General features: G+C 37.2%; 1 protein-coding gene across 50 annotated transcripts in view; it reads left to right on the top strand.

Moving 5' to 3' along the window:
• The window catches only part of SON (SON DNA and RNA binding protein), a 62,217-nt gene that overhangs the window by 31,123 nt on the left and 3,952 nt on the right, over positions 1 to 27,142 (top strand). For 48 of the 50 annotated variants that reach the window (XR_006278873.1, XM_043507921.1, XM_043507964.1 and 45 more), the window contains 6 exons: positions 646 to 828; positions 11,468 to 11,578; positions 12,418 to 12,534; positions 21,668 to 21,815; positions 26,721 to 26,789; positions 26,892 to 27,007. Coding sequence is in view for 48 of the 50 variants with exons in the window: in XM_043507921.1 (XP_043363856.1) it covers positions 646 to 828; positions 11,468 to 11,578; positions 12,418 to 12,534; positions 21,668 to 21,815; positions 26,721 to 26,789; positions 26,892 to 27,007 (744 nt within the window). In the remaining 2 variants the exon portion in view is untranslated. Of the gene's footprint in view, positions 1 to 645; positions 829 to 11,467; positions 11,579 to 12,417; positions 12,535 to 19,918; positions 20,040 to 20,839; positions 20,920 to 21,667; positions 21,816 to 26,720; positions 26,790 to 26,865; positions 27,008 to 27,142 lie in introns of those variants that run through there. The other 2 variants (XR_006278909.1, XM_043508044.1) reach the window with 2 other exon arrangements.

The raw sequence follows: 27,142 nt of genomic DNA, 5'->3' as shown, positions 1-27,142 counted from the left end.
TGTTAAATGGTACTTTGAGTTGCTTAGTTTTCAGTTTCTTTATTTACCTGCATTTTCCCCACATTTAATGCTTAAACTGTACATGTGCCGGAAGATTTAAAAAGCAATCATTTTAATTGAATGAGTACAACAAGTATTCCATTAATGTAGCTGAAGCATTTATTTATTTTTATTTTGTGAAAGGTCATGATTTTCTAATGTGGAGGGGAAGGGTCCAAAGTCACATCTTGGGTTTTTCACAGAGCAATCAATATTTTCTTCACTCTTTAGAATTGGGCATTTCCTGTATTGTTCTCATCATCAGCAATAATCATTTTAATTTATTTAGCACCTTTACTCCATAATAATTCTAGCACTGTTTATGAACTGAAAGAAAAATTACCCATTTAGGTGTCACTTCACTCATCATAGGTTTGAAACAAGGATCCAGTCTCAACATTTTAAATAACATAGTCCCGATTTTAGTTCAGAGACTGTATCTTTAGAGTTTTCATTTTAATTCCAGTTAAAGGAGAGAGAATTGAAATAGTGTTTGGCACTCAGTGTTCACAAAACCCCTACAGTAATTATTTCTATGGAATAGGACCATGCATGCATATTGTGCTTTATTACTTCCTAATTGTAAAATGCTTCTTTTTCTTTAAGACCACTCCTATCGTAAAACCAGCACCAAAAAATCAGGTAACTTTGACAAAGGAGTTCCCTGTCTCATCTGGGTCTCAACACAGGAAAAAAGAAGCTGACAGTGTCTATGGAGAATGGGTTCCAGTTGAGAAAAGCAAAGAAGAAAGCAAAGATGATGTTTTCCCCAAACCAGCTCTTGCACAGGTAGGGAAGGGAAATAACGCATCTTATTTTACAAAAAGAAAGTTGTTACCTGCTCGCTCTGGGATCTAGTTGTAATCTTTGTAAAGAAATTGTTCATATCAGTAGTATTTGCCCTTTTAATGACTAAATCAGCTATCCTATTTTGGTTTTTGGAGATAGGCTGTTCATATGAGTGCTAATTATTGCAGCATATAGTCAGCCATGGTATTTCCGTCTGTCCACGGGTGACCTCTTAGTTTCTGTGAAATTTAATCTTTCACTTCAAAATAAAAACTAAGCTTCTAGCCCTTGTCATTGCCTAGAAAACCTTCCAAGCTTCGTCTTCCTGAACCTAAAACAATAGTTACCAATGGCCTACCAATGTTAAATCAACATCAACTTGAAATGTAATCAATTTAAAAAAATGATTTGAAAGTAGTTTTCAGTACTATATATATATATATATATATATATATATATATAAAAAATATCTGACTGTGTCTGCCCATTTCTGTAGTTTTACAATCACATTTTCCTAAATATTTGTCTTCTCTTGTTTTTTATGTAAAACCCACAAAATGTAAAGGAGAAATTGACTATGTATAAAATGGTGCTGTCAAATACACAAAATAAACAAAGTGGAAACAATAGAATAGTGAAATAGTAAAAATTTTATTTAATCATTTTCAGTCAAAGTAATATTTTGTGTTTCTTGTAAATTATAGTAGGCAAAACAAATATTTCACCTGCGAGTGTTGGTTTTTTTTCTTTTTAAAAACAAAAACCTGTAACATTTATTTTTTAATGCCAGAACTCTGTTAGCTGGCTGTTTCTTACTGAATTAATATATTTTTAAATTTGACAAGTTCAGTATTAAAGGACTATGTGTGAAAAGCTTCATTGAATGTATTTTAGTACTGGTTCAGAATTACATTGAAATGCAGTTGTTTTTTACTATTTATTAATTTAGGAAGTATTAACAGGTTTAGAATCCTTGCCATGTAAATATCGGGAGCAAAAGAAAAATCATTACAACAATGAGCTTTTGTTTAAAGAGACATTATACCAGTATATAAACATCCGATCTCTATTTAGGAGGACTTTCCCATATTAGAGTGATCATCATTACAATACCTATGACATTTTGTTTTTAGTTATTTTATTTAATTGAGTAAAATCTCTGATTACACATATTTAACAGACCAGGATGTCTATCAAATGTAAATATTAAAAAAAAAAAAAAAAAATTGAACAGGTGTGGTGGGGGTTTTTGCAGGTCAATGTACTTTGTCTGAGTATTGAATAAAAGGTAACTAAATATCTAAGTATCTATTTGTCCTCTGTCTATTTTGCTGAGTACATAACTGGTGTGTTAATTTTTCTATAATAACCGCCTTCCATATTTTTGAGACATTCCTCTACAGTTGGACTATTTTTCTTTGTCCAATGAGAGTCTATCAATAACTGAGGAGCTACTAGCAGATGAGAGATTAATTCTTCATTACTTTTTGTGTGATCATTTCCTCTAGGAAGCCACATAAGGATTACCAAAGGATCATTTGGTAATGAATATCCAAAAGTATCTGGTGATGGATTGCATCCCAGTATTCTCTGATAACTGGGCATGTGCACCATCTATGCATAAAATCTCTTCTTTCGCTATGATTTCTCCCAACATTTGTTCCCATTCAAGTGTGTGTGTGTGTGTGTGTGTGTGTGTGTGTGTAACCTGACTGGTGTGAGGTACCATTGAAACAGTATCTTAAATAAATTTTCTTTTATTGTGCTACAGACTGAAGTTGTTGGTACACTTTTCCAGATCAAACATCATTCCTCTGGTATAATTTTTCTATCCAGGTCCTTTTCCTAGCATGTCATATATGGACATTTTTTGTTAGGAAAGTTGTCTGCAAAGATTGAATTAGTTATAACCTATTGGTTTCCTAATTGACCAAATGCCACCACTTCTATTAAAGTTAGGTTTCTGTATAAAACATTTTTTCTAAAGAGCTGAAAGAAATATAATGTCTAACTAGAAAGTACTGTTACCATGGGAGAGTGGGCCAGTTAAAGTTAGTTTTGATCTCTAAATAAGTTAGAAATGTTTCTTTACTCAGTAGCTGGTGAACCATATCTATTCCATGGCTCTCCCAATTTTTAAAGCTCTCTGGTTCGTAATTTGGGTTAATATCTGGATTATTTGCAGTGGGTATCATTTGGCAAGATAAAAGATCTTCTTTTATATCTAGTTCTATCGCAAATCTGTAGAGTAGCCTTACTATAGGATGTGTATAAATTTCTGGAGGGTGTGATTTTTTATTTATTTATTTATTTTTAAATTAATCCATTGTAGCCTAGCGATGCACACACCACCACAATGTTCTTGCTCCATAAAGTGTTTGGATGGGTTAAAGCGCCTCCTGTCCACTACTGCTTTGGGCTGGCTGGCTTGATAGTACCATAGAATATTTGGAACCAGCTAGTCCATCCTGTTTTAATGAGTTTGTACAAAATTTCTGCAGTTTCTTTTGGTCTTATTCCATATACGTTTTAACAAAATCCTCTGTATTCCTGCTAGGGTTTTATCTGGAATCATCAAAGAAATATCTTGAAACAAGAAGAGTATCCTTGACAAAAAGTTAATTTTGACCCTAGCTGTTCTTCCCAACCAAAAAATTGCATACTTCCCCCAGCATGCCATTTGCTGAAGTAGTGTTTGACATTTAAATCATAGAATTCTTCAAGACTATTTAAGATTTCAATTCCCAGGTGTCGTCTAGAATTTGTTGCCCATTTGTACCCAAATGTTTTCTGAAGGAATAGCTTTTTAGAGTCGGACAAATTTATAGCTAAGTTTTTGGATTTGGCCAGATTTACTTCAAATCTAACCCAAAGTCATGGATTTTTTTTTTAGAAACTAATTTTAGGGAAATATTTGGTTCATATAAAAAATATTACATTATCTGCATTTAAAGCTATTTTCTGATGTGTTCCTGCAAGTTTTATTCCTGTGGTAGATTCCTCATTGTTATGTGAAAGGCTCCATGAGCAGTGCAAAAAGTAAAGGAGACAATGGACATCCCTGCCTAGTCCCTCTGTATAATTCAAACATGAGATTTAACCCCCAATAACTCGCACAGCTGCTTTGGGGCTGGTGTCGAGTAGTTTTTTCCATTTAAGGAACTAGGGGCCCATGTCCCTATGGGACAGGGCTTGAAATGGAAAGCTCCACTCTGTTCTATCAACGGCCTTCTCTGCATCAAGTGATGATTTAAAAAAAAGTGGATCTTTTCGTGATCTGGTATTGTGGATGATCCCAAGAACTCGCTGAATAATGTATGACATTTGTCTATCCTTAATGTATCCACGTTGATTTGGATTTACATAAGCTGAGAGCATGGACTGCAATCAGTTAACTAGTATTTTTAACTAAAAACTTTGTCATGATTCAACAGTGATGTGGGCTTATAAGAGCTGCTTAAGGTAAGGTCTTTTCCACCTTTAGGGAGAATAACCACAGTAGCTTCGTTAATAGGTTGTGGAATTTTATCCTCTAACAAAATAGCATTGAAGGTACCTTTCAAGGGACCCACTAATACCTCCTTAAATAAAGTAGAACCCCGTTTATCCGACTCTACGTTACCTGGCTCTCCGTATTAACCAAACAACTAGTGCACACAAGTCCGGAGGTGGGCGATCTCTCTTGTGGCCGCCACATGGCGCTGCAGTCCTGCACTTTCCCATTCTCCCGATTATCCGATCTGGCCCCAGTCCGAATTAGATCAGATAAACTGGGTTGTGCTGTACCTTGTAAAATGCTTATGGAAAGCCATCACATCCTGGAGTTTTACTACTTTTCATGACTTGCTTTTGCCACTCAGATTTTTTTTGTTTTTATTTCTTTATCTAAAGTTTATAATTTTTGTTTATCTTTGGCAAGCCTGCTACTTCCAGATATTTTTGAATAACTTTAGAGCTTGGAGTATCTGAGGTAAGAAGGTTTTATAATAAAAAGCAAAAGTAGCACATAGTTACACTCCCTGATGAAGTGCTTTTTTCTGATTGTTTTTAATTGGTGGAACAATATGTTGCTCTTGAATCCCTTTTAGCTTTCAAGCCAATAGTCTATCAATTTTATTTCCTTTTTCAGAAAACGTTTGATTTGTATACCTAAGGGGCATCTGTCATCAACACATTCAATTTTCACATATATGTTAATTGTTCACACATTTTTTTGGAACCTGTGTTTTTTATGAAGACCTTGTAGCCTTTTTATCTCCTGTTTTAGTTCTGCCTTTTCTTGAGCTCTTTCTTCTTTTCAGCTGAGAGGCTCTGCATATCAGTTGGCCCCTAACCAGTGCTTTACCTGCTTCCCAAAGAAGGCCTCTTTTTGGATTGTCTGTATCATTTATTTATACATCTTGAAGAAGCAAGCAGTTCATTTTCCAAAAGGTTAATGTTTGGGACCCATACCAGCTATCAAATATTACTTCCGCTGGTGCATGATCTGACCTAATGGTGCCAATTTCTGCAGATCTTGTCAGCTTCATTAAGGATTTAGAGATTAACATTCAATCTAGTCTAGCATATAATGGATAAGTGTATGAATAACAGTGTAATCTCTTTCCCGTGGATGCAATTCTGCTTCCTTATCCCCTTTCTCTTTTTATCAGATCTGTTCCAGAAAGGATTCATGTATAATTTCCCATTCCCCAAAGCGTTGCAGTATTTTAAAGAAGTCCTTAAAAACGTTTTGGGATTTTTTTTGCTTTCAATTGGAGCATACGCTAAACCCATTGTTATTAATAACACAGCAATTGTGCAGTTCAACAAGATAAGCCATCCCTCCTTTTTGTTAAATTGAGTATTAATCTGAAAAGATACAAGTTTAGCAAATACTATGTCCACTCTTTTTTATTTTTTTTTCTTTTTCCTTTGGCTGAAGCAAAAATGTCTGAAACCAGTTACCTTGCATGCCCTTAATTTTCCCCTCCTGAAAGTGAGTTTCGAGAGAGAGAAAATAATCTGAGTGGTTTTTGTTTTTAAACTCTTTCAGGGCTTTTTTTTCCTTTTAATGACATAATTTAGCCTTTTGACATTCTAAGACATTACTTCAAAAGAAAGAGCCATTCTTGTGGTAATTTGCCTTAGTTTAATTCCAGAAATAAAATACCAACAGAGCTTATAAATCAGCCACCAAATGATTGCTTTGCTGAATCCTAAATCCTCGTACTCTCCCCATGAACACTTGGATTACTTCTCTTCAATCCAGAGGAGGTACTTCTGCCTTTAGGGATAGATTACCATCTGATCATTTGAGTTACACAGGGGATTTACACAGAACCCTGCCGAAGTCTGCTCCCATCCCCTCTCTATTTGCTCCAATCTCCACCATACCTGGGACCTCCCTTTCTGCAGCCCCTTATTGTCCTTTGTCTTTTATTTTCTCTACTTTTTAAAATAAAGAACACAGCTATCACAGTTACGATCATCCCAGTTGAAGCACATTTCATACTATTTCTTTCTAACATAAATATAGTTAGTTTACAACAGTTCATTCTTGATGATTCCCAATAAATCCCTTGTAGGTTATTCGTCAGGTATCTGTGTTCTCCTGTTCAGCTTCACTTCCGCCATTGCAATATGTTCTCTAGAGGCTCTTGTCTTTTCTTTTCCTATCCTTCTTTTTGGGTTTCAAATCTGTCAGGATTCTAACAGCATTTTATCCTTGGTTTCTACCTTTGGAGTATCTGCTTACGTGTCTGAGATTTGGAGTTCTATTCCATGACTGTATTTTCCCCTCTTGTTTAAAGTCTCTTACTATGTGTTGCAAGTCGAAAGAGAATTTAAATGGGTATCCCCATCTATAGCAAATATCTTCCTGCCTGAGTGCTACTGTAATTTCTCCCAGTGCTTTCCTCTTTTTTTTTTTTAAGATTGGGGCAGATAGATTATGGAAAAATTGCAGTTTGTGGCATTTGAGTCTGAGCTTTGAATGCTCTCTGGCTTTTTTCCTAATTAAGTTTTTTGTCTGATAATAGTGAAATTTCACAATTAGATCTCTGGGTCTGTTACTGTTGTTAGGCTCAATTGGGGGCAACAGTGCTGTATGTACTCTCTCTACTTTCACCCCTTGCAGAGAGCTGAGATTTAACAAATCCACAGTTGAAGTGTTTACATTTTGGCTTCCTCTTTCAACGTTTTCAGGCAGTCCCTTAATTCTGAGGTTGTTTCTTTTCACTCTGTTTTCTATATCATCCAATTTAAGATGCCTCTCTCTCCCTCGCTCCCTCCCTGCCCCCCATCAGTGCTATGAAGCTCTGCAGCTCTGTCTGTCACTTGCTTCTTCTGGGCTATCCCAGTGCATTTTGTATGTGAATGATTTGTTTGATTATACACTTCTTGTAGCCAGGACCATATTTTCTTCTTTGCATTGTGCAATACCAAGTACACTATTATTGGAGCTTAACTAATAGATCTAACAAATGTGAATTGGTCCCATTCGTCTCACTGAGTTAACAACTGTGAAACCTAATGGTGACAATTCAGATATCAGTCCACATTGGCATCAAGAATCAGAAGATCATGCCTAATTTGTGTGGGACATTTTTTAATTTACTGAACTAGCTTCAGAATAAGCTGTCAAAATTGCCCCGTGCAACTAGTTTACTGCTGACCATGTTAGCAGAAGTATCCAACTAATGTGATTATCCAGTATGGTTGGAGATGGGAGAAAAAAATATGGTCCTTAGCCTTCTCCCAGCTTCAGGATTTCTCTGGAAAAGATGAATGCTGATGGAGAGAGAAGAGTAGACTTTATGTACTAAAGATGCTGAGCCTATTGGGAAGTTTAGTGGCAGCTGGCCAAGGAAGCATGTGGGGGAAGTTTTATTCTGCAGTGAACTCTAAAAGTCTGAAAATGTTCCATGAGAACATTTATTTACTGATTTACTTATTTGCTGTAGATTTGTAAAACTGAGAGGCACCTAGCTCATATTCTGCACAACCCTCACTAATTAAAACCATAATCTCTGCAGCCAGTGTAACAAAAAATCCAGCAGCATCCCCACAAAATATAGTTTGGCATATCTGTCTGCCAAAATAATCCTCGGTGCTGCAAGATTTTGCATAATTTCTGTGGGGACAACATTAGTGTTGAAACTCAAATGGAGAGCAAGAGTTCTACAGAGGGTAAAACACTGAAGTTGATATTATTGTTTAGTCAAGTAAAACAGTATCTTTCCTTACTTGAAGCATTTTCCGAGACCCAAAGCTACCATAGAGTAATGCATGCCACTACTGTCTCAAATATGGTGACCAATCATCAGGGGAAATTCTTTCTAACTAGGGTGTCTGCTAATAGGCCCAGATCTAGCAAAGCAGTTAAGTGCATGTGTACCTTTAACTGTGTGAATAGTTTCTACTTACATACGTAAGTGCATTGCTGGATTGGGCCTTTAGAAAGGAAGATAAAATGTTAACATTAAAGTTTATTAATGTTTAGCTTGTAGTCAGGATTCAAGAGAAAATTATTCTACTCACCAAAATTTAAGTAGCACTGTCAACACAGAAAAGTATATGTTGTACACAAATTTATTAACACCTTAGATTATAATTACTGGAATTTGTTTTGATTAACATTGTCACAGTTTATGCTGCTTGTTTATGTTCTGCAGTTCTCTGCAGAATGTAGGAATTATTTTACGGGTCCATCTAATCCAGTATCTGACTTGCCAGTACCAGATGCTTCACAGGTAGTTTGTGCAACAAACTACACCGTGCACAATTATGGAATAACTTGCCCATATGAAAAGATTCTTCCTAATCCCAGACAGTGAATGGTTGTCGTCTTTTCCCCTTAAACATGAAGGTTTATATCCCATGTATAAAACTTAGTTATCCTGTTTTATGTAATTCTAGATGTTCTCATTTTTCTCATTTCTGTCTTTTTTTCAAATCCTCCTAAATTCTTGGCTTTAATGATTTCCAGTGGCAGTGAGCTGTCAGTTAATTGTGTCTGTGTAAAGTATATATTCATTAATTTTAAATTGATTTCCGTTCAATTTTATTGAATACCCTCTTATGTGAGAGGCTTAATAGGAACACCCAATTTACCTTGTCTGTACCATTCTTTGTATTGATTATTTCTCCTCTCTAAAATCATCATGTCTCCTCTCTAAAGTAAACAGTCCCAGTCTTTTCAATTTCAGGTTTCAGAGTAGCAGCCCTGTTACTCTGTATTCGCAAAAAAGAAAAGGAGTACTTGTGGCACCTTAGAGACTAACAAATTTATTTGAGCATAAGCTTTCGTGAGCTACAGCTCACTTCCCTCATTCGGAAGCCTGCATACCAATCACCTGTCTCTGGACCTTTCTGTTTCTCTCTCTTTTGAGATATGGTGATCCAAAATGAACAGAGTATTCTAAGTGAAAGTGTACCACTAAAGTATATAATTGCTTTATACTGTTCTTATTTTTATCCCATACTTGTACCTCTTAACACTTTGTTTTTGTTTTTTGACCACTGATGTGCATTGAGCAGAGGTTTGCCTGGAGCTGTTCCAGTTGGTTCACCCATGTCTCTTTCCTGAGAGTTTCAAGAACTCACTAATGTCTATGACAGAAGTTCTGATTCCTCTTCTATTAAAAGGCATACTGGTTCATCTGTTTTTGCATTTAAGCTTCTTTCATTGGCGTATAGAAATTTATAATTTATTTTTTGCTCTGTATTTGTATTTAACTCCTTAGTCTGACATTATTTTCCAGAATTTATTTCTGTGATTTCAGAAGTTCCACTGTAACTTTTATCCTACCCTTCACCTGATATACAGAGAGATTTAAATTATTAGCATTCTATATATAAGCATTCTATATATATATATTCTATATATATAGCATTAAATATATATAAGCAAATGTCTTTATCCTGAGTGCCCCCACTGCATGCATTGTATTTCCACTAATGCCTGTCAATTTTTGGAGGGGATTATTAAGTAATTTTCTGTGCCAGCAATCTGGTTCTACTGTGGTTAACTGTATTTTAATTTTAGGTGCTCAGTATATCAGTCTAGGTTTCACACTTCAGGGAGAATATGTAAAAACTGATGTCACTGAAGTTAAGAAAAAAAATTCTTGTGGTCTTCAATTTTATAAAAGTTTGATTTTACAAAATTTAAACTTGGGGCAAATTTAAGTTGACTGTGTCCCTTTAGTAACTTTACATGAATTTCTCTGCTTGATGTGTGGTATCTTTGGCAGAAGAATTTTTTGTTTGTGTCATAGAATCATAGAGGTGTAGGACTGGACCTCTAGAGGTCATCTAGACTATTCCCCTGTGGTCAAGGCTGGACTATGTAATAACATTTGTTTGTTTTTACTCTTCAGGAAAAAAATTCCCTCCCTACTACAATCTGGTATAACTGTTTTGTTATACCAGCAGAGTTTTTCAGTTTTTGAGAGAAAAATTATGGTTTTCCAAAACTGAACTCTTTATCAAAATCTTCAGGACGTTTACTGGTATAGTTGCCTTTGGTAATAGTTTATGTATAGGAACAAAATCTAAATAAACCTTATTTTTCTATGCTTTCAAAGTGAATTAACTTCCAAAGACAATACCAGAATATGGACTCTTGTATCAGAATGCAATATTGGTTTGTATTGATTTTTTTAATATGGTGAGATCAGCCATTTGCTGCCACCTCTTTGCTTCAGGTTAAGTGGTAGGAAACAGCAGTGTGTCATGGTGACCCATCAATAGGCCAGTCCCAAACCACACTTCTTCACTGTGAAATTGATATCTACATGGCCTGCCCTCTTAAAATTTTGTCCCTGTTTCTGTTCAGTAGTGTGTTTTGGATGCCTTTTGGGTTTTAGGTACAGCCCAGAATAATTTGCATTAGCTGGAGCAGCACATCCTTTGAAGTCCTACTGCAGCTGGTGGGGAAGAATCCTGAAACAGGTTTAAGAATTAAAGGTGCTTGCTGTCTGTGAATGAGCAGAAATAAGTACATCCTTTTGAAGAAATGAGAAGCGAAGTGATTGAGAGAGAAGAGGTCTTAAGTAGATGAGTGGGACTAAATCCAGGTTGATAAAATGCATGTGATACAAATATGAAAAGTTGCATTACATTGGAGAAATAATAGTGTGTATTAAAACATGAATCCTAACAGGAACTGCTCTTTTTAAAGAAATTCTGCTTACATTTCTGTGGGACCTGATCTTTTACCTTTAATTAATTATTTCTGCATTCCAGTTATGATGATAAATAGATTTGTAGCATTTTTTAAAAATACTTTTCAGTTTTATATATCTGGAGCCTTTGCTCTATTTCTCTTTGTTGAAAATAAATATAAAATGTAAGCTTACTAGGCTAACGATTGATGACCAATTTATGAACATGCTAGAACCACTATATTGTATTTTATCCCTACACAATTTCTATTAATTTTATAAAAGTCAGATTATACATGTTTAACATGCAGTTTTCAGATTAATTTTTTTTGTTAAATCTGTTTTCCATTTCAATTTATTACTTTCAGATGCATAACACAACTTTTTAGCATATCTCCTCCTTATTTTACAATAAATGCTTCTAGAGCAAGAATACATTATTATGGTCAATCTGTTTTAAAAAAAAATAAATAAGCTGTATTTCTTCCTAGACTGTGGACATCTCTACGGCAATGAATGAACGAACAATGGCTCAGAAGAGGCTTACAGAAAATACATTTGACTTAGAGGCCATGTGCTTGTTAAATCGTGCACAGGAACAGGTGGGTTGCGCTGTTTTTTCTTTATCAGAGTTTTGTGAAGTCAGTGAAAAACGATGCTAAGCTTCTTTTTAGATCAGGCCACTTTCTCTATACATACCGAAATAATGGATTTTAGGAGTCTGACTTTAGGCACTCGTTTGAAAATTGTAGTTTAAATTTTTATCACAGAGTATTTATTGTTGGTGTTACATAAGCCGGAAGCAAACTAACTTGATTTTCAGATTGCATGGCTGGAAGTTATAAGGTGATTAGAGTTTTATTTGTAAACACATGCCCAGAACAATTTTGATGAGCAGAGTATAAAAAACTAGACAGAGTTCAAGTGGAAGTCCTTGAGAGAATGCTATTTTAAAAAACGATCTTTCATAGTAAAACAGAAATTTAAATATACCATAATGTTGGATATATAAGGCATACCATGGTTTACCTGGTGATTTTTTCTGTTTCACATCTCTGATTAAGGAATTGACCAGAAATAGTTTTTTCTAGTCCTGAAAAAGATTATAATTATGGGGGAAAGGGGTTGGGGGCGACAGTAGTAATTTTTGTACTTGTCTCCAGAACAAATACTTTACAAAAGTGATGAAAGTAGTTGTAGTATGGTGGTAAAGAATAGGGAGATGACTTGTTCATGGTCACTCTGTGGTTTAAATGTTTTAAAGTAAAAATATTTCTAAATTATAGCCGTCTAGTAACTTCCTATTTTTTAAAATTTTTTATTAAACCGGGGGAGTGGAGGGGTAAACGTTCTGTTCATAACACAAATTGCATGGATCTTTACATTTGGGGGGAGAAGTTGCAGATTTTTTATTTTATTTTTATGCTGATTTATCTTGTAGATTGATGCCTGGGCGCAGTCAAACTCTCTGCCGGGCCAATTCACAGGAAGTACTGGAGCACAGATTTTGTCCTCAGATGAGTTGTCCAACAGTGGTCCCCAAGCCTGGATTAGAAAGGTAGATGATATGCAGACAGATATGTCCAAATATCACATGATAAATAACATTGAAATTATTGGAAGATACGAAAAATGGCACGCTAAAGTTGTTAACAGCCTACTACAATGTACTTGTAAATATGTTATACCTTTAACTGAATTAATTTACTATATGCGTTCAATCTAGGCATAATAACAATGCATATCTATCTAGCTATGTGTTAAGGTGTTCATATGAACAAGTTTGTGATGCCTAGAAAGCTTGATAGGTGCATTATGGAAATTTTAAAAAAGTCTGGCTGGTATTTGAAATAGATTGGTTCATGCATTCTGTTACTGTTGATGTGCTGAAATGACTTCCATAATCTTGGGTATGGTTGCAGTGGTAGGTCCTCAGTTAAGCTAATCCGTTTGGAATGTACTGGTCAGGGCCTGATCCTGATGTAATTGAATTCAGTGGTGTTTTGGCATTGACTTCAATGGGAACAGGATCAGCACTTCTGTCCCAAGATGAATTGTTCTGTTTGGATTAGTTCCATCCATTTACTTTCTTCCCTCTGTTTGCATTATATAACACCATTTCTGCAAGCCAAATATTTTGAAATATTAAAATAGGGGTTGCAACTGGTTTATTGATCTAGTATCATCAAGCACCTAGATATTTGTTAATAAGAGAAATAACAGCCTATCATCTGAGCAAAACGTGTCATACATTTTTATGTTTTTGTAAATTTGTTAATATTTTATATTTCGTCTTTGAAAATCAGTGTTGAACGAGTTCCGTTTCAGTGAATAAAACTGGGGAATCTATGAGATTTCCATTTTTACAGGCAAATAATCATGAGTAACAGCACTCACTCTGGCAACGGTTGCAGCAGCTGAGTTTGTTACAAGACTGATTTTGCTCATTCTACAATCCACAAAAAAGGAATAGGATTCTCAAAGCTAGTAAGTTAGGTTTGAAGCTTAGGCAGAAATTTGACATGAACTGAACAAGAGGTTCTTGAATTCTTGACACTCTAAAAATAGAAAGTGTTCACTAGAGTTCAGAACTCTTCCCCTTCCCCCACGGTTTTAGGAAGACAATAGAAAGGAAAGAGATACTTGTTAGATGGAAAATTTTCTTGGATCTTGATGAAATTTAGGGCTGAGGACCCACTTTAAATTAGGACTTTCATAAACTAAAAGTTGTTCTGAATTTGTAATGTTGCTTCAGAATATCAGCTCCAGTGACTGAAAAATAGAGTATCTACCTTTTTCCTGGCAGAGAGAGACTTCAAAATGAAAACCACTCAGCAGAGAGGCTTATCAGTGAGGAGAAAAAGAGAACTTTTCCACTAAAAGGCTTGTGAAAGAGGCCAGTAAGCCGTCCTAAGGCTCTCTGGGGTTCTCTCTTCCTGCGTACCGCAGGAGATTCCCAAGACAAGGCAGGAGAATGCCCCTTTCATCTCCTCTTTCCCAAGCCCCCCGTTTTCATCCATGTCTCCTTCTTTGACATTCTCTGATGGTCTTCTGTGGCTTGCAGTTGCAGGACTGTCCTTTAACAAAATACATGGGGTGGAGAAGGCAGGTGTGTTATCCCTCTGCCTTTTTCTCCTGTACTCCTGAGCCGCTTCTGGGCGTGTCATCCTTCTCAAAAGATATTCATGTCTCTGTGGGGAGAAACATGTAGACGGGGCCGGCTCCAGGCACCAACTTTCCAAGCAGGTTCTTGGGGTGGCAATTAGAATGGGGCGGCAGTCTGTGTCACGCGGCGGCAATTTGGTGGCAGCTCCACTGCTTTTCCTGCTGCGGCGGCAATTCGGCAGCGGCTGCTTGGGGCAGCAAAATTGTTAGAACCACCCCTACACGTAGAGAGTTGACCTCTGGCTTGAGAAAGCTTCAGGTGGGGATGTGGAGTTCAGTAGCAAATGTAGGAGGAGCAGGCAGGGAGAAACACTAGCACTTCTGTCCTTTCTCTAATCAATAGACATCCTGTGGTTTGAAGCAGCAGAACTCTTCTCTGTCAGACCATAGGAGAATCCATTGGGTGGAGAAGTTAGGGAGGTACTCGTGCTTCCCCCACACTTTCTCCTGCATCGTTGAGCTGTTCCTCAGATTGTCTTCTTTGCTCCTTTCGGCTTCCCCATTCCCATGTATGGCCACCAAAATTCTGGGGTTGACAGGTAACCACAATCACAAACCCTATCTAAAGGGTTTTGGGGGCCCACACAAGTCTCTTAAAGCTTGCAGGAATCGTGGGACAGTTGACAAACCTCACAAAGCTTACTTAGAGGGTTGATGAACTTTACCAGGTGGACCTCAGCTCTGTGAATGAGATGGGAAAATCTCACACAAAAGGCAAAGCGGGCACACTGTGTTTTGAGTGCATATTATCTTTCAGGAACGGTAGTTTAAAAAAAAATGAACTAACTAGTAAATACAGAGTTCAAGTTGCATTTCTCAGGCAAAGCACCTGAATGACCTTAACTCTGATTTTGTAGGGATGCCCTGAGAAATTAAACTCGTGCTTAGTATCCATCCTACCAAAATGTTAAATTTCTGTTAGTGACCACAAAAAGTAGAATGTCTTATTTATAGCTGTGTAGTGGTACTGCTGCTTTGTGGCTGTCCTTACAGTTATACACAGCACTCACAAAGAAATGTTACAAATTACTGTTACAAATAGCATACTGAAAGCAATCTTGCCTGTCTTTACTAAAGGCCCTGCCCTGCAAGGAGCTGGAGGCATGCAGCACTTGGCAGAATCAAAACTGTCAATAGAGACAGAGTTAGTGTGTCTCCATATGCAGACATCGCACTTACTATGACAGGCATGTATGAAACAGATTATAAAACCAGTGTGTGGTGTACATTTTTGATCCTCTAAATGCAAAGAAGATAATAGGCATATCTATGAGGCGAGCTAAGTTAGTTAGGGTTGCTTGTTTGAGAAATGCAACCTTAACTCTGCATTTCCTGTGTTTCTAAGATTTGGGTTTCCAAAAATTTAATTAGTATTTTTGGAAGGTAGTATGTAGTCAAACCGCTGTGCATCTGCAACCTTAACTTCACCGTAATAAATTTTTGTGTGGCATGTAAGTTAATTTACTTAAAATGGTTAATATGGCAGATTGAATAACTGTGGCATTCCAACTAGCAGTGTTTTTATTTTCTTTCGTTTTAGCAATGTGACTGATTCATAATGTTTGGACATTGGGTTGTTGAACAATATTCCCAAAAGAACAACGTTCTGTAGGTTTCATTTTATCCCATTGATACAATTGTGTCCAATATTATTTTTTCTGAAAAGTGGTTTTCTGTTTATCATCAATGACGTAATCAGTTCACAAATGTGCAAATTATTAACCTGTTACATATAGCATATATAGGATAGATCCTCTCTGGAGGCTGATGACTTGCAACAAAAGAAAACAAAGCAGAATGTTGCTGTACAAAATATCATTTGAGGGGAAGTAGGTAAAATATTTTGGTCAAGCAAGTTCTTTTGAGGCTTACTCTTGTTTAGACTTTCCCAAAGCCATCAGTTGCTTCTAGATCAATAAACTCTACCACATGTATTATACAACAAATACATTTTTTCCAAAACCAGGTGTTTTTTAGGTTTGTGTTTTGTTAACTGGGTTCTTTTTTATAACACATTGCACAGTGTAATGGCTTTTTTGTTGATTTGTGCTATCGCTGTAAAACAAGGCATTTTCAGGGCTGTTATAAAGCTATATTTAGGGCTAGACATTCTGAAAAGGTAAAATCCTTTCTTCCACATTCTCTTGTGCTCACCACAAGTGAGTATAACTCCCTCCTCCAGTAGATGGAGACAAGAAAAAACAAAACTTTTGATATCACTTCCTCTTGAATGGAGAGTTGTCTGGCCTTCTCTGATCTTACAAGAAGTGGAAGCAGCCTTTCAAGTTATTACATGCTCATCACCTTCAGACTTGTCTGCTACACTGTGCTATGCTTGGGGATGAAAGTAAAGGCCAGGTGGTTTAACAAGACGCTCTGATGTGGCTTATGCTACGTGGGCTCCCTGTCCAGTACTGAATCCATTTCAAGTCCCTGGATTTAATTTTCAAAGGCCTCCGAATGGACTGGCTCTGAGGCTTCAGAGACTTCCTTTCTCTCTGGCCCAGCACAACAGCTATGAACAGCAGAAATCCTGGAGGTGACAGTACTCAGTTTTTAGGAGGAAGGGGATAAGGCTTCCTTTGTGGTGGACTCTTTACAATGGAATTTTCTCTCAACATAAATCAGTATAATCAGTACCTTCCCAGTGGAATGGAAAACCAGTATCTTTGCCGAAGTCTTTCCAGCTCTAAGGGATGATACAGCATCACTTCCAGAAGATACACAATCAAAAATACTCTAAAGCTTTATATTCTGTACAATCTAAAATCAAAACAAAAAGCCCACCAACAAAACTAAGCACTTAGTAATACCTTTGTACAAACAGAGGTGGTGAGTAGTCCTTCAGACTAATAGGTGCTTTTTAGAATTTTGTTGGTACTTCTTTGGATGAATGGGAATATAGAGGCCTTTTACTCCAGAGTCCAGGATTCATTGGCCCTGGGAGCAGGTGTAGATCAATAAACCCTTGTAGGAGTTTGACCTGCTGTATAATCTTCCCTATACATCTCACCATAGTCAGTCCTTCAGAAGATAGCCAAATTCAGGGAGAAGATCATCCTGGAATTTCTGGACTGGCTGGAATTCCTGGGCTGGCTCGGGAGGTGGTAGCACGGTAACTGGCTGGATCTCTTCTGTGATCACCCAGTATGTTTCACTGTGGGTACAATTCAGCATGGAGAATCCCTTGTTCTTGAGTGAACCTGCATGAAGAGGGATTTATCTGAACTGCTTGGTAAGTGTTCAAAAGCAGATTAGGGCATATTTCAAGCTTGATGCAAGGCCAGAAGATTTAAGTTCAGTTACTAGTGAAATTCTATTCTGTTTTTGAAAGGCCTGGAATATTGGCTTTTGGGGTCCATGCCACTGTAATACTAAGGCAAAGTTAGAGCATTCTTCTATGATGCACTTTTGAAGATAATGTTTTTTAGGACAGCTGACAAGCTAAAACTGAGTTTTGTTTTGTTTTTTTTTTCTCTGTCCCCATAAGATCTGTATTTTGTGCCAAACGCCCTCTCATGTGTACCATTAAAGAGGGGTGAACATTTCTTTTCAGTTTGTTTTTTGTTAGGAGACAGTGAGTGCTGTAAGTCCTTTAATTCAGGGAACCCTGCCAATTTTTTTATCAGGACAAGGTAGTGATTAAGCTTGCTCTCAATTTCCTTCCAAGTTGGTTTCTCCCGTCCACAAGGCTGTTCCTTTTCCTTATTCTGACTGGCCCTGTGAAACACTCGCTGTGAAGGCTTTGTGTCTCTTGGAAATCTAGTGGTTAGAAAGATCACTTGTGGTGGTGGTGCTGTTTTTGAGAGTCCCAACCATAAAATGCTTAGCAATCTGCAAGCTTCAGTGTCTTGTGTGAGAAGAACCATTGACCAGGATAAAGCAGCTCTGTTTTCTATGAAGACTTATTCCTTCAACATCATGTCTACATCACTGACAGAAGAGGAGGAGATTCTTCCCCTCCAGAACTGTGTAGAAAGGAGCCGGTTAAGCATATTTACATGCTATCTCAAATCATTCTGGACTTGATGTTTTAGGCTTTGCTGCTGCCATCTTTAGTAGCCAGGTCCTGTTCACTGTAATACCTTACAAAAAATAGAGTAAGGGATTCACCTTTTGTCTTGTTATTGACATTCCCACTTATCTGGGCTTTGTTGGCATAGCATAAAGCTGTAAAATTGTAATTTTTTTTACCTGTTAGTTTGGTTTTTAAGCCCTCCTGTGCCAGCCCAGGTATCCCACGCTTCTTCTTATTTTGTTGTTGGAGTTGAAACTGTTCTGAAGTTATTTTCCTATTGTAGTTTTAAGCATTAAGCATTCCAAATTATTTGAGCAGGATCTGCCAGCCAGCCTCCTTTATAGAAGAAGTAGTGTCACAAGAGCACTCCTCTTTGTTCATCCCCATCTGCTGGTAGGAGGAGATGTACCCACTTGTCTGGCCTGGCATAGGAGGGCTTGGAGATTAATGGGTGAGAAGTTGCCATTAAACTGACATCTAGATGAGCAATTTCTCTTGTAATTCAATTTGTGAATAGAGATTGGGTAAATGGGAAATATTGTTTTAATCTGTTATGAAACTCATTTGACAGTGGTAATGGAAAGAATTAGGAGCATAGGATTTACTGTACCTGATGATCCTATTGGACTGTCTAGTCTGGTATTCTACCTGTCTAATTTAAAATAAAAAGGAATTTGAATCTTTCACATGTCCTGCATCACTTGATTTTTTTTTTTTGGTAACACTTTCAAAGTTCATTACAAATATGGCACTCTTACAAACATCCCTGTGAGATAACGGGGTGGATGAGTTAGACACGATATTATCTTTGTTTGAAGAGAAGGAAACTGAGACAAAGAGCTGAAGTGTCTTTTCCCAACATCCCACTGTAAATTGGTGGCAGAGTGGACTTGGAGCGTAGTCATTTCAAGTATTTAGTCCAGTTTTCTAGACCATACTGTTTCCTCTTAGTTCCATTCATTATCTAATTAAAAAAATTAACATTTTATAAATGTCCTTTTTCACATTCGCTTTAAAGTGCAGTTTTACTCTGAATGTAACCGTATAAATGGCATTGTATGGCTTCATGTTTTTCTTTCATGATTTCTATTTCAGTTATCCTCCATTTATAAGTAAAAAGTTTTGTTTTGTTTTTCCTCTGACCTGCAGTACTTGTTCTTTTTAATTGGAATGTGAGACAAGCTGAGCTCTTTATTTCTGGTAGTGTTGTGTGAGAAACAAACTTCTGCAGCCTGCAAAGGGGTTGTGCAGGTGTAACTGTTTGCAGTGGAGTAAATGGCTTTGTTAATGAAGCACAAGAAGGAATAGAATTCAGCTCTCATTCTTAACCCTGTTGGCTCTGTTGTGCCAACAGGAGTGAAAAGCAGTAAAAACATGGTCTGCCACTAAAATCAGCAGATATAAATACAAGATATAAATACACAAGAAGCAGATCTGAGTAAGACGATGCCAGGTTTACAGTCATTTTGAAGTACAATTGCACTTTAAAAGTTTAGAGAAAGTTAGGAGATTTTTTTTTCTAGGTTTAAGATTTGTTTAGGCTTTGATATTTCTAAGTTTAATGCCTTCATTTTAAGCCACGAAATGGGTATATTTTAAGTCTTTTTTTTTTTCCAAAATTAATTTGAAAATGTAATGGGAAAGCTCTATAACATGAAAGTGACCTCATCAAGAACTTGCTCCTACTCTGGTTGTGAACTGAATACACGTTGGTGATAATGAAACAGATGTTGATGTTGAAAATTCTATCATTGCAAAGCAGGTACAAAAGAGGAATCGGAACCCTGGGTGACATTGACTGGGGTTTGTATCATACTCTGCATGGTTGACCTTTTCTTATGAGAGGTTCCTGGAAAAGACAGGGGAGGATGAAACTGGAAGTAAGTAAAAGCCATTCTAGGTGTATAGAGTGAGGCAGTTGGTATCGAACATCAGCTAACTTGTCTCTGCGTACACGTAAACTGCATGGCCTGCACCGATTGAAAGTTGAACTGGAGAGGTAAACTTAGCCTCTGTCTACCCTTCCTTTCATCAAAGCACCTTGTTGTTAAACACAACATCCAGTTGCATGGTTTCTAGGGATTTGTTTTGTTGCTTATATAGGTAAATATTTGGAAAACTATTCTTCTTATACATGTTCATGAATTTTTATTATTTAACTTCTTAACAACAGAAAATGTGGGGGGTTATGATGCATATGTCCTTGGTATGTGCCATAAGTGCCTGTGTTGAGAGGCTAATAGTTTTTATTAAGAATGTATATATTCTAAGTCTCCTGGAAAAGGAAAACTTCTAATTCTGCTTATATTTGAAACCAAGGAAATATCTGTCTTCGTTTCTTCAAATCTGGGAAATACTGAGTACGTCAAGCACAGTAAATAAAAAAAAAAAAGAGGAAAAAAAGAAATAAAGAAATTTAAAAAGTGTTCCGTGAACTTACCACTATTTTGAAACATAGGTAAAGTTGCTACAAAAATACTAAACATTGTACCTATTACCTACTGTGTGAGAATAACTGCGTTATCAATACCAATGTGTAAACTTGTATATTAAGTCAAGCAATTTGCTGCTGTGATGGAAATGACTGACTTACTTGGGTCAGTGGGTGGGGCAAAAGAGAGATGATAGTTCACAGAATAATCTGTGAACTTTCACCCCTCTATATGGAAACTTGTTTCAGGGTCAAATCCTTGTAGCTGCCTTCTTGCCACGGTCAATGCCAGCCCTACTATTCACAACACTGCGGCCATCGAGGCCTAGGTATGTAAACATTTAAGGAGTTTTTAAAGTTCTTTACAACAAAACAGATTTTTAAAAGTTCTATTTGATAAGCTTACAACACTTAACAACTATGATATAATGATGAGACAATGATATTACAACTACTGCTGCTAAACTGTGTGGCTAAGTACCTTATTTTTGTTCATTTGTTTTTAAAGAAACGCCTGTATCTGTTCTATGTGGATTTTCAGAATAAAATGTGTGTCTGCAACTGCTGCGTAATAAAATGGGAAAGCATTACTCATATTTTAAATATGCCTAAACAGTATTTGAATGTCATTACTATATTTACTTGTATTTTGTTCAATAACTAGGTACACTTGGCACAAATGTTGCTAGTTAAACAATTAACACTGCCTCCTTTCACAAGATAAGAAGAGATGCATTGGAACCAAAGTAATGTGTTTAAAAATAAACGTTGGTTATCATTTTATTACTTACACGTTTGAAACAGGTCAATGTTTAAAATTGCCATTTTTGACTTAAAGGATCTCATTAAAATTTTCTTAAGCTGTTTCTAATTTGATATTTTGAACAAATTATGTGTCTAATTTGTATGTTGTGAACTCGGGTTTATACAAGCCATGTAAATGTATGTAAAGCTAAGGTGTATTGACTTGAATTGATCAATGAAAGGTTGTTAGAAACATTTTTGGAAGCTCCCAGTGATTTTTTTAAAATCAAGTGCTAACTTCAGGACTTGTTTTACTTTTCTTTCTTTGGATAGGATCAGTTCTTAAGAGCAGCCCCTGTAACTGGAGGCATGGGAGCCCAGCTGATGAGAAAAATGGGCTGGAGAGAAGGAGAGGGGTTAGGAAAAAACAGAGAAGGAACTGTGGAGCCTATCCTAGTGGATTTTAAGACAGATCGAAAAGGTAAACTCTTTCCTTAAACGTTTTAAAACACTATAAAACTGATTAATGGTTTTCTTTCTATTATAGCAAAGAATAGAATGATCATAGTATATGGCAATTATTTTCACTGTAATATGTAAATTACTATAAAAATATTACAATAAAAATAGTTGTATTGATACTGGCCCCTTACACCCTAGTCTACATACATTTAGGCATGAGCGTAACTTTAAAGCCATAAATACTCTCATATAAGTCAGTTGGGGCTCCTCTTCCATTTAAAGTTAGACACATGCAGAAGCATATTTGCAGGATCAGGACCCTACTGTGATTTACATGAGCTGCCCAGATTATACAATTGGGTATTTTGCACATATATACAAATTCGGCAGCAGTTTTATTTCACAATGCATGCTGAGGTATACTCTGATTCAGAAAGAACGTTTTCAAGCTCTTAAAGTTAAAATTTTAAAATGTGTTGTAAAATTCCAGTTGACTTCAGTAGAGCCTGGATTTCACTCATATTGTTTCATAATGTGCATTGGTAAACCACATTAACATTGGCTTGTAGTTTAAGTAGAAAACTGAATATTTATCAGTTGTTCCCTAACCTTTTTGAGCTTGCATTACATTACATAGATCACATTTAAGCTTACAGACATTTAGAGCAGAGTTTTCATTCAATCATAGTTTCACTCAGAAAAGAAACAAAGCATGTAAACTTAAATTCTGTTGGCCTGATTTTCATAGATGCTGTTAAGTCAGTGAAAACTGCAGATCCTAAAAACCAGACCCTAACTGTCCACATTGAGATTTCCCAATAGTGGAATGCTCTCAAAGTACCAATCAAGCATTGAAAATAAGGTGTTAGAATCATAAATATTGTCTGTGTGGAGTCAGGAAATGGAGATCCTCAGAGTCTCACTCTTCCGTTTTACAAGTATAAGAATGAGATCCTGTGTAAAGTTTATAGCTCCTTTAGCAGTCTACACAATGGCTTTATAACTGAGTGATGAAACAGTCCACAAATATAAAAGGAAGCCCTGAAAAAAGAGTTTTACATATTAAAGTGTCTAAACCTGCTTTACAACTATTCATTTCTGTCAGATCTCTTGCCAAATTAGGGAGGGAGGGGGAGAGAGTTGGAGAAGAATTAGTTGACAGACGTTCCAGGAAGAACACTTTTTCTGGAATGCCCTCAACTTGTTGAGCTGCCGCACAGCATTTTCAGCAGCTCTGTCCTCTAAACCTCTCATTGCTGATAACAGTTCTTTGAGTTTTACATGGGTAATGTCACAGGCATCAGGGAAGAACTATATAGATCTATAAGCTAAACTAAAATTCCTTCAAGGTCATTTCTCTTTTTCTGAGCAGCCTGCAGAATGGGTTATCTGACAGGCTCACATCCATGATTAGGAGTACTAACCTTTATTGAAAAAAGAAAAGGAGTACTTGTGGCACTCTAAGGTGCCACAAGTACTCCTTTTCTTTTTGCGAATACAGACTAACACGGCTGCTACTCTGAAACCTGTAACCTTTATTGAGTGTCTGGCAACCTCTGTGCGGTATCTGATAACATTTCTTAACATCTGTAGAGTTTGACATTCAATCCCAATGATTATTTATATTGTGGTAAAGCCTGAAGACCTGGACCAGGACCAGGGCCTTGTTGTGCTAAGCGCTGTACAAACAAATAGGCAGATATGTTCACTGCCCCAAAGAGCTTACTGTTTAGTAAGATGGCCAGAGAGGTGGAGGAAAAGAGAACAGCATACAAGCAAAGTTAAGATTTTAGTGAGGAGAGCTCTTGCCATGCATCTTCCCTTTCTTGGTATAGGTTCACTGAAAAATATTGATATCCTTGCAGTGATCCCTGGGTTGTTTTAAAACTCAAAACGGGGAAAAAAGAATTAAATTATCAGATAGATAATCCTACATCCCTTCATGTCTGTAATCATTTCCAACAGGCTCCCTAAAAAAAATCAAACCCAGATTGATAGGGAGAAGTGCTAAAGTTTCGCTAAACCAACATGGGTGCCTAATGTTAAGATCATGTACTCTATAAAGAGGCAACTTGGGTTGTTAAAAATAGGTAGCTGAAGTGATTCTTGTGCATAGGGAGGGCACTGAAGTGCATTGGAATGTACTGATGCTGTTTATAAAATGTCAAATCTGTGCCATGTGCTGTGCAAACCAATATGAAGAAGATGTAAGGGAAGGATTGAGGACAGCCTTGACCAAGGTGTGTGTGTATTGCTGAAAGCCAGACTGGAACTTTATCTAGAAGGGTTTAGTGTTCTGGCTAGAAAATTTAAATGGACAAAGTAATCTTCTTCTTCCCTTATAAAAGAAAACAATTTTTGAAATCTTGTCTGAAGTTATTCGAAAATGGTGAGTGTTTTGTCTTCTGGGAATTCACATCCAGGAACAGTCCATTAACTTTGTTCAGTAAAAGCTATTTTAGGACACAGCAGCAAGGTGTGAATCCAGAGTTTGCCAGCCTTTCCCATGGCTATGCACTAGACCAGCTACTCTCAGGCATGGCCTGAACAGCTTCCAGGCTTTCAGCCACTAAGCTACTCTTTTGCTCTGTTGGCTGCCATTAAACTGTGAGAGCTCCCTTCTCAGCCTCTGAAAGGTGTAAAAACCAAAAAAAACCAAAAACACACTGCTTCAATTAACAGTGGAAAGCAGAACATCTTCATTAGTTGGTTCAGAGCCATACCGCTTAAGCTGCCAGATGTGAAACATAATGTGCTATAGGATCCCTCCCTTCATTGTAACCCCAGTTTTGTAATTATTTCTTATGTAAATAATTTTCAATAAGATAAAGGAAGAAAACAGTTGTTTGAATTTGGAGGTAACTTTGGGGCCATAATGCCTTGAAATAAACTATGTTTGAAGTTCTGAGGGTGAAGGTATGGTGATAATGAGGATGTGAGCTTTAAAAAAAAAAAAAAAAAAAAAAAAAGGAACAGCAGTGGAAAAACTGCAGTATGTTCCCTTTACTCCCTTCATTCCCAAAAGCCAGGAGAGGAATCAAGTTGAAGGTAAGAAACAAGAAAAATAAAAGGAGGGGATTGAAGGAAAAGAAGTTCAGAGCCGTGGTGGTTCAAACGTTTCATTTTTACATATATTTAAAAGTGTCACTCGAGAGGGAGAAAAGGGATTTTTGAAATTCATGAGGGTAAAATGTTTTGTTAAAGGAAAATGGTGGGTCACCATACACATTTCCTTATGCTATAGGCAGATTGATTGTTTTATTTTACCCTTTAAAATCTTGGGATTGGAAGGTTGGAGTGGAGGACATGGCTCACGAAAGAATGTCTTGTACAGAGTAATTAACAGAATGAAAGTTTGATAGCTACTGCCTCAGAACTATATAGAATGTTTTTTTTAATCACCTACTTATTTTTGTCCTTCCTCCTGAGAACAGACAATTGGAGCAGGTTAGGTTTTCCATTGACTTTCAATGGGACTTGTACTCCTATATCACTAAAGCAATTTTGATAATCCCACCCTGTATTTCTGCTATAGGCTTGGTCTGTACTGAAAAGATATATTGGTTTTGCTCTGTCAGTTAGGGGTTTGGAAAAAAATCACACTTCTGGTGGACAAAGCTACGCTGACAAAACTCCCATTGTAGATGCAGCTTTATCAACAGATGAGTGCTTCTGTCGAGGTAGCTAATGTCATTCAGAGAAGTGGTGTTCCTACACTGAAAGAAGAACTCCTTCCGCAGTGTAAACTACATCTGCACTGCGGTCTGCACATTCTCTCTCTAATGTAGACACAGCCATAGACAATGCGTAAGGCTAAGATTTTGTCATGGTTATTTTTTTAATAAAAGTCACAGGTCATGGGCAAGAATCAAAAATTCACGGGAGCTGTGACCTGTCTGTGACTTTTGCTGCTGCAGCTCCATGGTTTCCCCCCTCTGCCCATGGTAGTTGGGAGCTGCAGGGTAGCCATGTTTCCCAAAGAGAAAATGGGACATCCCCAGCTGCTCGCCCAAGGTCCCCCCCCCTGTGCAAGGCTGTCGCCAGTCACTGGAACCTTGAGGAGGCTGTCAGCCTTTGCTGAAACCCTGCAAGGGCCCTGCTGGCTGCCAGCTCCAGTCCTGCAGCCCCTGGGGCTGAAGCAGAAAATGTCAAGGAGGTCTCTGGAATTCATGGATTCCGTGACTTCCATGACATAAACGCAGCCTTAACAATGCGTCATGTTTCTCCAGATGTCATTGATTTCTGTGTAAACGGCTATGAATCCAGACACAAGAAAACTCTGATCATCGTAAATCAAGAACAGCACATATGAGACACGGAAGCCATTGTAATTAACAAATTCTCTCATACGACTAAATGACACTGTAGTGTGCACTATTATTGACTAAGATTTTTTTCAACAAGCTTGAAGTTCTTTAATTTTAAAAGGGAAATGTTTCAACTGAAAGTACGTGTCGGGGGCAGGGTGTGTGTGTGTTGAACATTGGGTGGCTTGCAGGAGCCCTGCACCTGTGCATCTCTTGAGTTTTAGTTCAGCTCCTGCCATGCATTTTCCCCAAAGGTGACATGAGCAGTGAAGTATTGAGCTCTGTGAAGGGGAAGAGTGCCTTCCTTAGCGTGCTTTGTACTTCCTGGTGACTGGTAGACTAGTTACAGTCTCAATGGAACAATTAATGGAACAAGTTGAGAAGAATGGCATGGTGTGAAGGAAAAGTAGTGTTGAAATGAAGGGAGAGATTAAAAGGCTTTTGAATGTGTGATTGTGCTACAGTTGGCATTGTCATACATACGTGTCATTAATGCATGCTGTGGGTTAATGGAATGAGAGAAACCCTTGCTCCAATAGCAAGAGTTCAATGCTCAAATCAGGTCTGTAGGAGTAAAAAGTAACACAAGATATAAACATGGTTCATATTTTGTTTAGGTCTTGTTGCAGTGGGAGAAAAGACACAAAAGAGATCGGGACATTTTAGTGTAATGAAGGATCTTTCAGGTAAGGCCTTTTTTTATTCCTTTAAAATATATAATTTAAGGTAACTTGTCTAGGAGTAACATTGGAATTAATTTAGAAATAAAATATGTTGATATATTTAAGGTAAACATCCAGTTTCTGCATTGATGGAGATATGTAATAAAAGAAGATGGTCTCCACCTGTGTTCGTATTGGTGGATGATAGTGGGCCTGATCATCGCAAACATTTTATCTTTAAGGTAAGCTTGAATTCCCTTTTGACATGTCTAGTACTCGGTTAGAAATGATAAATCTAGTATTATTAATTTCATTTTTTTGTATTACAGTAGTGCCCCCAATGTGTTGGGCATGGTCCAAACACATAGGAATACAAA

Source organism: Dermochelys coriacea, chromosome 1 (assembly GCF_009764565.3).
Source record: "Dermochelys coriacea isolate rDerCor1 chromosome 1, rDerCor1.pri.v4, whole genome shotgun sequence".
NCBI lineage: Eukaryota > Metazoa > Chordata > Testudines > Dermochelyidae > Dermochelys > Dermochelys coriacea.
This window is presented reverse-complemented; position numbering and strand designations above follow the sequence as displayed.